Source organism: Fulvia fulva, chromosome 8, assembly GCF_020509005.1.
Source record: "Fulvia fulva chromosome 8, complete sequence".
NCBI classification, from domain to species: Eukaryota; Fungi; Ascomycota; class Dothideomycetes; order Mycosphaerellales; family Mycosphaerellaceae; genus Fulvia; species Fulvia fulva.
This window is the reverse complement of record NC_063019.1, coordinates 1,107,243-1,122,198: the sequence shown is the minus strand read 5'-3', so window position 1 is coordinate 1,122,198 and position 14,956 is coordinate 1,107,243. Positions and strand designations below refer to the sequence as shown.

The 14,956-nt window shown below is 53.6% G+C and overlaps 9 protein-coding genes across 9 annotated transcripts; 6 read left to right on the top strand and 3 right to left on the bottom strand.

Annotated features, from left to right (window-relative positions):
• Positions 1–57: 57 nt before the first annotated feature.
• Positions 58–1,650, bottom strand: CLAFUR5_10970 (Cytochrome P450 monooxygenase; the record flags this gene model as incomplete). Its single annotated transcript, XM_047910118.1, has 3 exons — positions 58–522; positions 576–1,154; positions 1,183–1,650. 3 exons carry the CDS (start codon positions 1,648–1,650, stop codon positions 58–60), a joined length of 1,512 nt encoding a protein of 503 aa, XP_047765137.1.
• A 601-nt stretch (positions 1,651–2,251) lies between these two features.
• Positions 2,252–2,833, top strand: CLAFUR5_10969 (uncharacterized protein; the record flags this gene model as incomplete). The annotated part of the gene is made up of 3 exons (XM_047910117.1): positions 2,252–2,501; positions 2,582–2,614; positions 2,670–2,833. The coding sequence occupies 3 exons, from the start codon at positions 2,252–2,254 to the stop codon at positions 2,831–2,833; spliced, it is 447 nt and encodes a 148-aa protein (XP_047765579.1).
• Positions 2,834–2,862: 29 nt separating this feature from the next.
• Positions 2,863–3,595, top strand: CLAFUR5_10968 (Methyltransferase; the record flags this gene model as incomplete). Its single annotated transcript, XM_047910116.1, has 2 exons — positions 2,863–3,494; positions 3,550–3,595. 2 exons carry the CDS (start codon positions 2,863–2,865, stop codon positions 3,593–3,595), a joined length of 678 nt encoding a protein of 225 aa, XP_047765578.1.
• Positions 3,596–4,174: 579 nt separating this feature from the next.
• CLAFUR5_14663 (Ecp41) lies at positions 4,175–4,576 on the top strand (the record flags this gene model as incomplete). The annotated part of the gene is made up of 1 exon (XM_047913811.1): positions 4,175–4,576. The coding sequence occupies one exon, from the start codon at positions 4,175–4,177 to the stop codon at positions 4,574–4,576; it is 402 nt and encodes a 133-aa protein (XP_047765556.1).
• A 789-nt stretch (positions 4,577–5,365) lies between these two features.
• Positions 5,366–6,634, bottom strand: CLAFUR5_10967 (Non-reducing end alpha-L-arabinofuranosidase BoGH43A; the record flags this gene model as incomplete). Its single annotated transcript, XM_047910115.1, has 2 exons — positions 5,366–6,157; positions 6,185–6,634. 2 exons carry the CDS (start codon positions 6,632–6,634, stop codon positions 5,366–5,368), a joined length of 1,242 nt encoding a protein of 413 aa, XP_047765583.1.
• A 362-nt stretch (positions 6,635–6,996) lies between these two features.
• On the top strand, positions 6,997–9,191 carry CLAFUR5_10966 (uncharacterized protein; the record flags this gene model as incomplete). The annotated part of the gene is made up of 2 exons (XM_047910114.1): positions 6,997–8,332; positions 8,380–9,191. 2 exons carry the CDS (start codon positions 6,997–6,999, stop codon positions 9,189–9,191), a joined length of 2,148 nt encoding a protein of 715 aa, XP_047765582.1.
• Positions 9,192–9,271: 80 nt separating this feature from the next.
• CLAFUR5_10965 (Alpha-xylosidase) lies at positions 9,272–11,455 on the bottom strand (the record flags this gene model as incomplete). The annotated part of the gene is made up of 1 exon (XM_047910113.1): positions 9,272–11,455. One exon carries the CDS (start codon positions 11,453–11,455, stop codon positions 9,272–9,274), a length of 2,184 nt encoding a protein of 727 aa, XP_047765581.1.
• An 848-nt stretch (positions 11,456–12,303) lies between these two features.
• On the top strand, positions 12,304–13,517 carry CLAFUR5_10964 (UDP-glucose 4-epimerase uge1; the record flags this gene model as incomplete). Its single annotated transcript, XM_047910112.1, has 2 exons — positions 12,304–12,332; positions 12,431–13,517. The coding sequence occupies 2 exons, from the start codon at positions 12,304–12,306 to the stop codon at positions 13,515–13,517; spliced, it is 1,116 nt and encodes a 371-aa protein (XP_047765580.1).
• Positions 13,518–13,891: 374 nt separating this feature from the next.
• On the top strand, positions 13,892–14,875 carry CLAFUR5_10963 (m7GpppX diphosphatase; the record flags this gene model as incomplete). Its single annotated transcript, XM_047910111.1, has 1 exon — positions 13,892–14,875. One exon carries the CDS (start codon positions 13,892–13,894, stop codon positions 14,873–14,875), a length of 984 nt encoding a protein of 327 aa, XP_047765587.1.
• Positions 14,876–14,956: the final 81 nt, after the last annotated feature.

Genomic DNA, 14,956 nt, shown 5'->3' with positions numbered 1-14,956 from the left:
CATCCACTACCGACGCTCTCAAATCAACCATTCAATCAACGCTGGTAGGTTCAATCCTTACTCCCTCCCCTCCGGCACCCAAGCCTTGAACCAATCGTCCCTCTTCGCATAAGGATGATAACTACTAAAGAAATCCTCATAATCCCCAATAACCTCCTTCGTCCCCTCACTCCACACCCTCATCCCGCTCGGAAACCGCCTAAACAACGTCCCAAGCGTGACATACAGCTCCGTGTACGCTAGCGGCATCCCGACACATTGTCTGCTTCCCCTGCCAAAGGGAACCAAGTTCCGGTCTAAGCGGCGAGACTCGGCGTCGGAGATGAGCCAGCGTTCGGGAGAGAAGGTATTGGGTGATGAGAAGACGGATGGGTCGCGGTGCATCAGCCAGGAGGACATAGAGACGATGGTGTCTTGGGGGAGGTAGTGGGAGTGGAAGGTTGCGCCGCTGGCTGGGACGACGCGAGGGAGGCGGCCGATGACGCCGAAGGACAGGCGGAGGCCTTCTTTGATTACGGCGGTCTGCGTGGCGGGTCAGCAAATGTTCGCGGAACGTGATCGCAGGGGTATCTTACAAGGTATGGCAGCTTCTCGAGCTCAACGAAGGGCAAGTCGGTGGTTTGATGCGGAAAACGGTCTTCCAGCTCTGCTACCAGCTTTTTGTAAATCTCCTGGTTATGTAGCACATTGAAAGCTGCCACTGTCATCGCATTCCCAGTTGTGTCCGATGCAGCCACTAGCACACTGTATGCCTCGTCCTTCAGCTCCCATGCCGTCGGTATCTGATAGCCTTCCGGCTTATCACCATTATCTGTCAGAAGTGTTGTAAAGATGGTCTGTCTGCCCAGGTCCTTCTTCTCGCGCATCTTCTGCTGCACGCCTTGGACTTGCCTCACGCATTCGATCTGCATGCTTGTGACATATCCCAGCGGCTTCGACAGGTACGGCGCCATCCAGGGTGGCGTCTTCAACGCTAGCTTCTGCAGACTGGGAAACTGCTGAAAGGCCCAAAGCGCAGGTCCGATACCTCGCGCCATTTCGAAGAAATGGGCGCCGGTGTCTTCCTTGTCTAAAAAGTTGTAGCATCGGTCGAAAGCAAAGTCTGAAATCACATCGATCGACACAGCACGAAAGGCATGGTGCAGAACGACTGTCTACGCCGTCTTGCATTCGCGCGCATACTTTGCTTGCTTTCTCTTGTACAATGCCCTCCAGATCCAGCACCTTCTGCCGCGAGAACATCGGGTTCATGGCTCCTCTTCTGATCTTGTGGACGTCGTTCGAGGGCGTGCCAAACATGGCATACGGGACGCAGAGCGCATTGTAGAAGTTGGGCGATTTCCAGTACTTGGTCCCGACATAGTAGATCTTATCGTAGCATTCTGCGTCTGCTATGTGCACCTCACTCGGAGTGATGCGCACAATCGGGCCATATTGCTGGTGCAGCTTTTCGATCTGGAGATAGTAGCGACCATGGTAGTAGGACTGGTAGAGCTTCGTGACGGCTGGAAGGAAGGGACCTGGGACTTTCGCCAATGGGTGGAAGAACCTGCGAAACGTGCATTTGACTGCGATGTAAGTGATGACAGCAGCAACCAGAAGGTACCACTTCTGGCTCATCAGCACGCCGCTGAGCGATGTGACGGCCATTGCTGGGTGGAGGGAGGATGCGGCACTGTTTCAACCCGGAACCCACCCACCTAGAGGAAGTTGGCGCTGCTGCAGTCAGGTCCACATCCACATGCAGGACCAGGCCCCGAACCTTTCGCCTACACAGATGTGGATACGCCGCGCTAGGCGAGCAAGACGTTGGCAATGGCAGCTATGTGCCGTGTCTGCTGCACGCTCTCTATCGCGGGCTGCATGCAGAGTGGGCAGAAAAAAGGGTGCCTGCCCCAGAGAAAATGGCCGCGCAGGAGTGGTCGAAGTGATGGAACCTGGAAGCTGTCAGCCAACACTCGAAGCTCTCACCCATCAGATACCGCCGATTGCGACAGAGTTCGAGGACGGCAGTCTGCCATTTTGCGACTCGTGGAAGTGCAGTGGCCCCAGTAGAACTGGTTCGTGTGTGCTGCCGGTGGTAAGCACACTTCCGGCCCGACCGTGCGCGGCCTGGGGCATCTTGTGGACTGCATGAGGGTACCTATGTAGTGTGCGCCGTGGTAATCAGATCGCAGGGTCGCCGACATGTCGATGCTCCCGCGTGATGCCCCTCCTGCCGTGGGATGAGGAAGGGGTGAGATCGATATGAATGAGCTGCCTCCCTAGGGTAGACTACCTTACGGTCGACAATCATTGCGAGCACAGACAGAGTGTGCTTCTCAGCATGGCCGACAACGATCAAAACGCGGTGGCGGAACACGTGGTACCTTGTGCCTGCTCCTCCATCCCGAAGAATGCCTGGGCATCGCATCGTCAGACTGACGGAGACCTCTACAGGCATCACCGCCTCCTCATGAGGTCGACGGAGATGATGTCGACTCAGCGCTGGGCGAGGATGTGTAAGAGACCATGCAGCCGACGCTTCCCGCCAGAGTGTACTCACAGATCGAGGTCAGCCGAAGCGATAACACCTCCTTAGCAAGCACCACATCCGAGCATCGACGCGAGAATGGTAAGTGATATCCGATACTTAGCGCGCAACCCTCCTTACTGAACGTTGTCAACAGGCAGGACATACCACCGCTACCGCGGCGGCGAAAACGACTACTGGGGTCCCAATGACGAACAGCAAAACGATCAGCTCGACATGGGCCACCACATGCTCACAATCCTGCTGGACAACAAACTGTATCTGGCTCCAATTGATCCCAGCAATGCCGCCGCGTCCTAGACCTAGGCTGTGGCACCGGAATCTGGGCCATGGACTTCGCCGACGTTCATCCTGACTGCGAAGTCATCGGTGTAGATCTCAGTCCCATTCAGCCTTCCATGGTCCCATCAAACTGCCACTTTGTCATTGACGATGTCACAGACGAATGGACCTACCCGAGGAACCATTTCGACTTCATCCACATGCGGTGTCTAATGGGCAGCATCTCCGACTGGCCAGCATTGTATCGACACATCTACACCCACCTGAAGCCCGGCGGCCGGCTTCAACACCTGGATATGAACATCCAGTTCACATCCGACGATGGGACAGTCGGCTCTGGTCACATTATGGATGAGTGGAGCAAAGTCTTCATCGATTGTGGCGAGCGGATTGGCAAGACTTTTGAGATCGCAGACAAGTCTGAGGAATGGATCCGGGAGGCTGGGTTTGAGGATGTGAATGTGAGGTGGTATAAGGTGCCGGTGGGGAAGTGGCCGAAGGATAAGACGATGAAGGAGGTGGGGATCTGTAATTTCCATTATTGTTATGAGGGCGCGGAGGGCTGGGCGCTTTATTTGTTGACGAAGGTGCTTGGGTGGAAGGTGGAGGAAGCGCAAGTGTTTATCGCGAGGTTTAGGAATGCGTTGAGGGACGGGAAGAACCATGGGTATTATCGCATGTGAGTCAAGGTACTTTGCTCTAATGTTGTGGTTGGTGCTGACCTGAATTCACAGATGTGTTGTGTGGGCACGGAAACCACTGGTTGCGTGGGCATCATGATCTGGCCAACGACTATCCAGATGGTCATTGGCCCTTGAAGGTCTTCAGCACTTCACACTGACGATGAAACAGCAGTGACGACCACATGGAACCTCAGCAGGGACACGACGGTCTGGAGATCGATGTGATAGTAACAACATCGCAGCTGCCAGGCAGCATGAATGAAGAGCGATGTAAGAGGTCTTTCCTGGGTCATTCTTTGCCTTACTTCTCTTGCTCCACATCGGATGTTGACACTGCAGCATCTCAATACGACTAGACTACTATATAAGTAAGAAACCTATATCTAGAAATAGTAGCACATGTAGCTACTAGTAGACATAGAGGAGCGTAGACATATACCCGTTATAATTCTCGCGACTATCGTAGTCCTCTATTCCTTCTTATATCCCATTCTCCGGGAGGGTTTGACCTTATCGAAGTGCTTACGCCAAGATGCCGACCGACACAGCGCCGACATGGCGACGAGGATCTCGAAGCAACCATGCCGACGGCTCGGTAAGAAGCGATTATTCCCATGCTGTCGATGCTCGAGCCACGCCACTTCTCCAAGCGACGACCACACTCTCAGCCATGAAGATGAAGCTCCAGGTCTCCGCTCTGCTCTTCCTGTGCTCGGCCTTGGTCGCAGCGCAGTGCGAAGATCCTTCTGATGATTCTGGGCGCTGCGACTTTGGGAACCAATACCTCTGCAAGCAGGCCGAAGGAGGTCGGAAGTACAACAATTGTGCGCAGCAGGCTAGGGGCAGGTGTGCGGATTTTTGCCCTGATTTGGTACGAGCAGTTTCCTATCCAGCGTGCGTACCGAGCCTAGCTAATGCCCGAGACAGTGCGGAGTGGGATTGTGGGATGCTCAGGCGAAGTACGGTCCCATGGGTTATTGTCATGACTGAGATTGACCATTTTGCAGTCCTAAAGGCAGATGCGATTGCTATTGCTCGACTTGATGGATGTGTTGGTCCAGCTCCGGGCAGTTCGTGAGGAGAGCAGATCACTGACGCTTGGGGTTTTGACTGAGATGACCAGCATAAAGCCGGTGTCGTCTTTTGTGTTGGACGACACGTCTGAAGGAAACACTGGTCTTCAACTCGCTATGCGGGGTGAAACAGGTGCTTCATAGATGAGCCCAGCTCTCAAGCAATCGTGACGGTGTCAGAACTGTCCATGATGAAGAAGACGTTCATTGTCGATGTCTGCTAACACTCAGTGGCTGAGATCCTGTTTTGTTCGCCGCGCTCGGGTTCGGAATCGGGTCCGCACTGCTCGAAACTGCCACCTCTGTTTCCTCGCGTTTTACATGTTTTCCCGTCCTCTTCAACGCGACAGCAAGCCATCACACTTCCATTCAGTCGACAAAGACTCTGCGCCTGAGCCTAGGTTGGGTCCGATCATGTCCAGATTTGCCCTTGACCACGATAAGTCCACGCGCTGACATGTGCGCTGACCTCGCCGTCCCCTCCATTGCTTGTAGCATATACTCCTAACAACGTACCTATGAGATGGTCAGCACTCCGCAACCACGGATCGAGACAGGGAAATTTCATATCCACTGACCTGTGAATCCAAAGCTCACATATGACGCTGGAACATAGCCAATGGTCTGTAGCAGGTGCTGATGGCTGGCTGGACCCGCAGAAAAGGCATAATGGCTAATGTTGTGTGCAGCAATTTGCATGGTCAACTTCTCGCCCGTCCAGCTTTCGTTCAGAGGCATCAGGATGTCCGGTAGTTGTGGCAGATACGATATGCCTCGGAGCCTGAAGCAGGGTTTCAGTTCAAGACCGACACTCCGACTTCGTGCTCCTCGCCGATCAGATTCGCTATAACATCAACTGAAAAGACAAAGAAACTGTCTGTCTGACGACGAGCGATGAAAGTCTGCCCTTGTGGACCAGCGTAGTTGCCGTCCAGACCGGTCAGATTGAGTCTCGACCCAGTGATCTCGAGGGTGTATGGATGTCCTGGCGGAGAAACTACGTAGTTCTGACAAATGGGCAACCGCCAATGCACGAGCTGCGGTGGCAGTGCTGTCCCAGGCGCAAAATCAAGATGATCGGGTGCAGATATGAGTGGGCCCTGTCCAGGGGCTGGCCCACGATCCCCAACCGACGGTTGTCTTCGGAACGCTCCTGTCACGTTCTGCCATACAGGCCATCCTCCATCGGACCACTCCACGGACGCCAGAACGGTCTCACGGCCCATAGGATAGGTTTGATACTCCGGACCACTTCTTGTCGCCAGAGCTACACCCCACCACAGTCCATGCTGGTCTTGAAACACGTCTGCATGGCCCACGGTTTGGAAATAAGACGTCGTATTGGCCTGCGTGAGGATGGGATTAGCCGGATCCGGTATGTACGGTCCGTCTAAGCTTCTCGATCTGGCGATCGTCACTTCATGATTGAGTCCTGTGCCGCCTTCGGCGATCATGAGATAGTACCAGCCATCTTTGCGATAGATATGAGGACCCTCCGGCGCTAGACCGCCAGTTCCATTCCACAACGTCTTCGATTCACCGACTGAGCCGGTGCTCAGATCGAGTGATGCCAATCTGATGCCGGGCTAGATTTGCCATGGATACGACCACACCACATATGACGAGCCATCCTCATCCCAGAAAGGGCTAACATCATAGCCCTCGACTTCGAAATGTACCGGATCTGTCCAAGAACTTGAGTCGAAAGGATTCGTGGTCGTCAGGATGAAGTTATCCCATCGTGAGGTGTTCGTGATCGGCTGATCGTCGAATACGAGCGTTGAAAGCACGAAGAATGCGCCATCATGATACCGAATCGTAGGTGCCCAAATCCCAGATGTCGACTTGTTCGTGATGGCGAGATCAGGCAGCTGAGACGGTCGTGAGACGGCGTTAGAAATCAAGCGCCATTCGTCGAGATCCGACGAAGCATGTATTGGTATGCCGGGGAAGACAGAGAACGAGGACGATGCACAAAACACTGTGTGATTGAAATCTGGCACGATAATGCAGCTCGGATCTGGATGGAAGCCAGGAAGGATGGGGTTGGTCAGTAGTGCCATAGTCTCTACTTTCAGTCGACCTGAGTAACGGCAGCAAGTGCAACATATGAAGCCGTGGCTGACAATCGGCCGCGCACAGTATGTTCTGTACGACGATGCTTAGACATCAGCCGTTCTTGGCAGTCTGCTATAGCCGTTCAGCGCGGCTGAATTGGACCAGGGCAGCAAAGACAACCAAAGCTTGGTAGAATTGGGGTACAGTGCGGGGATGGTCGCGACAAAGAGCAGCGAGACACCTCTCCGCAGTACAACCCAAAACAGGACATGCCATTGACGACTGTAGCCTATTCTCAGCCAATGCATATCATATACGAGGCGTGTTACTGCAACCGCCAGGCTTTCTCCGGCTGTATGAGGATCCTATGATGCCTAGCACCGTAAGCCGAAATTACCTACTATGCTTTGGGATCTATGCAATCGCAGCGGCACACATCGATCGCGAGGCTGTGGTCCGGTCGTACAACCCCATTCGTTACGCATCGTCGAACAGCACGCCGCTACAGGTCGGGAATGGCAACTTCGCTTTCGGCGCAGATGTCACTGGACTTCAGACTTTCGAGCCATTCAACACGCTATCTTCATGGTGCTGGCATAACTCAAGCTTGCCAACCACTGTGAATCAAACTACACCTTCCGACTTTACCGGGTTGGACTGGTGGACTCACGGGAGACTTGTCAATTACGATCAGCCAAATCCAGCTGAAAGCGACATCAGTCAATGGATGATATCGAATCCCCAGCGGGTCAATTTTGGCCGTATTGGCCTCTGGTTTGGAGGTGTCATTGTGAACGAGAGTGGATTGACTGAGAAGCTTCAAACACTGGATCTCTACACAGGCATCATCACTTCATCATTCAAATGGAACAACGAAAGGGTAGAGATCTTGACAGCTGCAGACCCGGACTCCAGCACAGTCTCCATCGAGCTTACAAGTAACCATATCGCCAAAGGGCTATTAGGAGTGTTCTTTGACTATCCATACATGACGGACACGAACAAGTTTGAGGACCCCTTCGTGGGGAACTGGACATCTGCCTCCTCCCACAAGACCAATATTGTATCTCAGACAGCAAGTCAAGCCTGCATCAGGCACGACGATGATATGACATCCTACCTCACTACCATCGCATGGTCGACTTCTGGTATATTTTACCGCAAGGACCCGGAAGAACACAGATACATACTACGACCTCGCGGAGCTGAGAAAGTCTCGCTAACGGTGAGCTATCACGCTCAGGAAGATGATCGAAAAGGCATCACCAACCCGTCTGCTGGAAGCACTGGCTGGCAAAGCAAGGACACTCAAGGTGTGATGTCTTCCTCAAAATCATGGTGGCAGCGCTTCTGGCAGCAAGGAGCGTTCGTCGACTTGACTCGTTCGCATAACACGTCCGCACATGAGCTACAAAGACGAGTCATCTTGTCGCAATACTTGTTAGCCGTGAACTCTGCAGGCTACGATCCTCCCCAAGAGTCTGGTCTGGTCAACAACGGCTGGTACGGTAAATTCCATGCGGAAATGTTTCTATGGAATATTGGTCATTGGGCTCGATGGGGTCGACGAGAGCTCCTCGATCGTGCTGTGCCTGGAGTGTACGAACGGTTTCTGGACTCCAGTATCGAGCGGGCTGGTGGACAAGGTTACAGAGGTGCTCGCTGGGGAAAGATGCTTGATCCGTCGGGTCGCAGTGCGCCTGGTATGTCAGCCTGTCTAGTCAATCGTGCGTTCCTAACAGTAGAGCAGGTGAGATTAACAGCCTGTTGATCTGGCAGCAGCCTCACGCTTTACACTTCGCCGAGTACGAATGGAGGGATAGCCCCACTGTTGCCACACTGCAGAAATGGAACAACGTGCTATTCCAGACAGCAGAGTTCATGGCCGATTATGCGTACTGGAATCAGAGCACTTCTCGCTTCGACCTAGGACCTCCGATATATCCTGTCAGCGAGAACACCAACCCGAACATGACAATCAATGCTGCTTTTGAACTAGCATACTGGCGGTTCGGCTTAGGCGTGGCCATCGAATGGCAGAAGCGTCAATCGAAGCCCGTCCCTGATCACTGGGAACGAGTATATTCCAATCTCGCCCCACTGCCAGTCTCGGATGACACATACGTGATCTACGAAGGCATTCCTGATATGTGGAATAACAGCACCTACACAGAAGACCATCCAAGCATGCTTGGACTTTACGGCTGGCTGCCGCCACAGCAAGGGTTCAATATCAGTGTGATGGAAAACACGTATCAACATGTCTTGCACCGATGGAATTTGTCCTACAGCTACGGCTGGGACTTTCCAATGCTGTCGATGAGCGCGGCACGTCTGGGACACGTAGATCAATCGGTGGACTTCCTTCTTGATGCAGGCTTTGAGTTCGATGATGCGGGATATCCTATTGGCGGCGCAAGGGTACCGACGCCTTATATGCCAGCTTCTGCAAGCCTCTTGTGGGCGATGGCTTTCCTAGCAGGTGGTTGGGATGGTGACATGGGCTCGAAATTTCCCGACGAGTGGAAGGTGGAAGTAGAAGGCTTTCAGCCGGCGCTCTGACGAAAGTGTGCGCCTAGTGTGATTTCATACATAGGATGAACAACCTCATACACATGCTGCAACGTCTACCAAGTTTTATCTCAATCGTCAAACAGGCTCACCACATTACAGAAAATTGCCTCCCCACCTGCCGGGCTTATAGTAGCCTCATGATTCTCATCTTTACCGACCACTACCAGACTGCCATCATGTCTAAGGCACCCATACTTCACCGTGACGCATCCAGACTGCGTGTCATAGTCCATGTCAATCACAACGCTGGCGTTCTCAGCTGGATTATAGTACGAGAACGAGGACTCCCGCACGCTTGCAGAGGGATACAGCTCGATCGTCAAAGTCGGACGCCAGTCCGTGGTCCACCCATTATTCGCTCGTACGACATCGCCACGCGGTATGATGGCGCCTGCACGCACAAAAGCGGGAATCGTGGAGAGTTCCTTGGACAGCTCAGCAGTGCTTCCGCCAACGTATCGGCTCCTTCGATCGAAATAGTCGACGTAAGTGTACCCCTTGGGAAAGTATACTGACCTGTGACCGCCCTTTGTCACAATTGGAGCAATCAGCAATTCTTCGCCAAAGAAGTACTCGTCGGTCAAGTTATACGTCCGCAGATCCTGTGGCGATTCGAGGAATGCAGCGCGGATGATTGGCAAGCCGCTGACGTGAGCTTGGTGGGCGTAAGATCTGATGTAGGGGAGCAACTCATGATGGAGATCCGTGGTCATCTTCAAAACGTTCACAAGCTGTTGACTGTATGGTGGGTACCACGGAGTAGCACCAGTGCCGACCATAATCTCGTATACCGGCGAGAAAGCGCTGAACCACATCCACCGTGCCCAGAGCTCCTCGTCCGGATCGCCAGAATCTCGGACGTAGCCACCAGTGTCGGAGCCCCAGTTTGAGAAGCCCAGTAGTCCAGCTCGAATACCGCTTGTGACGCTGTAAGCCAGCCCGGTGTAGTTGGAATGAGCGTCACCATTCCACACACCTGTGGTGGACCGAGCACGATCGACGATGCTTCTCGCGAAGTTGTAGTAGTCATTGCCCCAGTGGTCTTCCATGACCTCGTGGCAGAGTTTCTCGAACAATGTCATCTGGAGATTCTGCTCATGCTCTGGCATTTCTCCCTCTTCGCCACGATCAATCTTGAACCCCTTGACACCAAGTGCAGGAAAGACAGACAGCTGATCCTTGAAGTATGCATACGCTTCTGGGATGCTCAGATTGAGAGCCACGCCCGCAATGTCGTTCGGATTGATGGAAGGAAAGAGCCATCCATTTGCTATGGAAGCATTGTAAAGCCTGGTGTCCACGAAAGCCCTATTGGCTACCCATACCTGGAAGTCAAAGCCAGAAGAAGTCAAATTCGCAATAAAGTCCTTCGGGCTTGGATAGTAGACCGGATCGAAGTCGAAGTTCCCAAAACTCATGTTCCCAGTGCCGTATGGACGGTCTGCGAAAGTGCCACTGGCGTGAATCTGCAGCGCTTGAAGGTGGTCGATGACATCGAAATAGTTCTCTTGGGCGTTTGTGACACCCGGATGAAAGTCCTGCTCGAAGTCGTCGGACCAGAAGACCGGACCATAGGCTGAATCTGGAGGTAGCTCTGCAGTATTGCTCAGGCCCGCGTAAGTCTTCAGTATCGACTTGTAGTCGTGCTCTTCCGCAGGCAGTATGATGTAATATGTCAAGGACCGAGTGCTGAACACGAAACTAGCTATATCTGGACGGCTGAAGTCGAAGTATCCCATAGACAGTGTGTCGATGTACACTGCGTAACCGTCGCTGGTCATGAAAAAGGGCGCTCTTGCATTGCACCAGTTGATGCCTTCGATGAAGCCAATGCCAGCGAGCGGAAACTGAACACCCTCATTGCTCAACGATGAGTTCCAGGGGTAGCTCCATACGCCGTACGTGTGGCTCCCGGATGTGAGTGTGAATTCTGCTCCAATGTACCCGGATCTTGCTTCCACCTGTACCCGGATGACATTGGCGCTGATGCGTTTGGTTTCAACGGTGATATTTGACTCTTTCGAATGTAGTTCCGACAGCTGTAGTGGTCGCGTGGTCACATTGGTGTCTCCAACCATAATCGCAGAGTTGTAGACGGTGTTGGAACCATGTGCAACCTGGCAAGCGACCTGTGGGTCGGTCGACCAAGTCACCGTGATGTTATCGTTATGAGCCTTATGGGAGCCAGGGTGTGCCTGAGTATGGGATAGCACGAGCGTCCAAGACGTCGCGAGCGTTCCCAATAGCCTCATGGTGGATCCGCTTCTCTAGCTGTGGTCTTGCGGTTGAGGGAAGCCAAGGACAGCGTGATGGTTCTGCTTAGAGAGGAGCTGCACTGTCAGCTTCTTATCCTCTCATCAACGCCAGCATCTACTGGCTGTTTCATGACTGTCCTGCAGATCATGCTCCTCTGCATCCAAACTGTGTTGTGATGACCATTCTCGGCACTGACTAGACCGAAGTGCAAACAGGTATCATGAGATACGTGGTATTAGCCGGTGCTCATTTTGCAGCATCCATGCTATGCGGAGCTCCCTCCTGTGCCAAGCTTCATGATCGATGTGTTTAATGTTGAGCGGAAAGAGTGGATCGCTGCTGCTCTCGACGCTCCTGCAGTCTGCAGATGCACGCACACCTTAGGTCGATGTTTGACATTATATCAAGCGCCGATGTTTGAGGCACGTGTTGGATGATTGCGTGAGCTTCGCCTTCACCGCTATTAGAACTATCTCGGCACAATGTCGTCAACAGCAGTGCCCCGCGGTCCGTACAGCAAAGCAACTCAGTACACATTGAGACTCCTTTGCGCATTCTGTTGGACTCTGAGGTCGTGGTGATGGTGCCGAATCGATGGAGTGAATGTGTGTAGGGCCGGGAGGAGATGACCACTTTCCGAAGCAGCGACTGTCCACTTGCCGGGGTCATACTGTCCCTGTCAGCCCTGTGAAACATATAGTTGCGGACTTGCGGTAGGAACCCTGAGCTCCATGGGGCATAGACGATTCACAGCCCACCTATCACGTGCCTATGCACCTTTGGCTGTGACACGACCCTCGAATTAACACCTCTCCTGCATATACCCGCAACAAGACTCGGCACAATGGTTGTAGGATCTGTCCTCGTCACAGGGTATGTTTTGGTGCCACAGCCACTGGCTTGAACCGCCCAAACAGTGGCACATGCTTCCCACAAACCTATCGGTGCAACAGCTAAACAATACTTCGCAGCGGCACGGGCTACATTGGCTCCTTCACCGCACTCGCCCTCCTCGAAGCAGACTACAAGGTCGTAATCGTCGACAACCTCTACAACTCCTCCGACGAAGTCCTCAACCGCATCGAGCTCATCTCCGGCAAGCGCCCCGAATACTACCAATGCGACATTACCGACGAGAAGAAGCTTGACGAAGTCTTCGCGAAGCACCCAGATATCGACAATGTCGTCCACTTCGCAGCTCTCAAGGCGGTGGGTGAATCTGCCGAGATTCCACTTGACTACTACAATGTCAACGTCTACGGAACGCTCTGCTTGCTGAGGAGCATGCAAAAGCACAATGTCACAAACATCGTCTTCTCCAGCTCTGCAACAGTCTACGGCGACGCGACCCGCTTCGAGAACATGATCCCAATCCCAGAAGAGTGCCCTCTCGGCCCAACCAACCCATACGGCAACACCAAATTCACCGTCGAGACAATGATCACAGACTACATCAACGCGGAAAGAGTCAAGGCACAAAAGGCAGGCAAGAAGGGCGAAGAATTCAACGCAGCTCTCCTCCGATACTTCAACCCAGCCGGCAGCCATCCCAGCGGCGTCATGGGTGAAGACCCACAAGGCGTACCCTACAACCTCCTCCCACTCCTCGCCCAGGTCGCGGTCGGCAAGCGCGAGAAACTCCTCGTCTTCGGCGACGACTACGCCTCCAAAGACGGCACCGCGATCCGCGACTACATCCACATCCTCGACCTCGCCGAGGGCCACTTGATTGCTCTCAACCATCTGCGGGCCCAGCACCCTGGTGTGCGCGCCTGGAACTTGGGAACGGGTAAGGGCAGCACGGTGTACGACATGATCAAGGCTTTCAGCCATGCTGTGGGACGCGATCTGCCGTATGAGGTCGCCCCGAGACGAGCGGGCGATGTGTTGGACTTGACGGCGAATGCTACGAGAGCGAATAAGGAACTGGGATGGAAGACGAAGAGGACGCTGGAGGATGCGTGTGAGGACCTGTGGAGGTGGACGGAGAACAACCCGCAGGGGTACAGGCAGCAGCCGCCGCAGAAGTTCTTGGATGCGTTGAAGAAGAACAATTAGAGATACTTGGATACACGGCTTTGGATCGGTCGGTCTGGGAAGGGCAGTCAGGTCCAGGGTGAAGCAGGAATGCTGTTGGGTAGAGGTGCCATTGGCATAGACTTGATGATAGATATAAATCGAAATCAGAATCAAAAGCTCCTTCATTGTTGCACTTGCCTCCCTCACCATCTCATCGTTCCAAAGTTCTGATCGCTGCATCACATGTCCCGAACTCAGACCGCTGTGAATTCTGTGCCCGCTACAGTACCACTTCGGGCATAGAACTATCGCAAGCTTCAACCTCACTTCTTGCCACTCCATCAATCCCACTTCTCCTTCTCGCCACAAAACATCAGATCCGACACACACAAACCTCAACACCTTCGCCCAACATGTCAGACCCCTCCCCAAACACCCTCATAACCCGCTTCAAATTCCAAAAACTCCTCAACACAGACCAAGCCGGCCGCCGCCTCATCCTCCTCGGCACAATCTCCAACACGCCAGCCCTCCTCCTCGCTGAGCGCGGCGCATTCTCAACAGACAACACCTACCTTGAGTCCTTCTCTCGCTTGATGACCAATATCAAGAACTTGGGTGATAACGACATCTACCGCTGGTACCTGGCCAACAGCATGGCTGAGAACACCATCGACGAGCCCACCCCGCCAGATTTGAAGTTAAATCTGATATGGCCCTGTACCGAGAAGCACATCGCGAAGTATTCGTTCCAGCAGATGCGGGTTGTGGTGGAGACGGGGGTGGTTTATGAGAGGTTTGTGAGGCGGTATATGCAGCTGTGTCGGGAGGAGGGGAGGTTGAATTGGGTTTTTAATATTTTGGATGGGAGGGCGGAGCGGGAGAACGTGCTGTTCCGCTCGAAGGCGGAGAGGGAGGAGGATGATTTTCTGCTTCTTCCGGACCTGAATTGGGATCGCAGTACGCTTGGATCGATGCATCTTCTTGCCCTGCCTATTCGGAGGGATATCTGGTCCGTCCGTGATCTGACGAAGTCGCTCGTCCCTTGGCTGCGACATCTTCGCGCTACCCTTACGCAGACAGTCACGGACCTTTATCCTGGGGTGGAGAGCGATATGCTGAAGTTCTATGTGCACTATCAACCCACGTACTATCACTTCCACGTACACGTCGTGCATGTGAACCTGGATGCGACAGGGACGCAGGCGGTCGGCAAGGCATTGGGGTTGGACCATGTTATCAGTCAATTGGAGCATATGGAGGGCGGGGAGGAGGCGGGGATGCATCAGGTGGATCTTGGGTATACGGTGGGGGAGAATAGTGAGCTGTGGCAGCAGATCTATTTGCCGTTGAAGGAGGGGAGGGAGCCGAGTGTGGGAGGGAGTGGGGGAAAATGAGGTGTCCGGGCTATTGTTGCGAGACTTTTGTCTTAGTGGCGGGATGCCAGGGAGGCTATCGAAGAGGCAGGGGAAGCGATA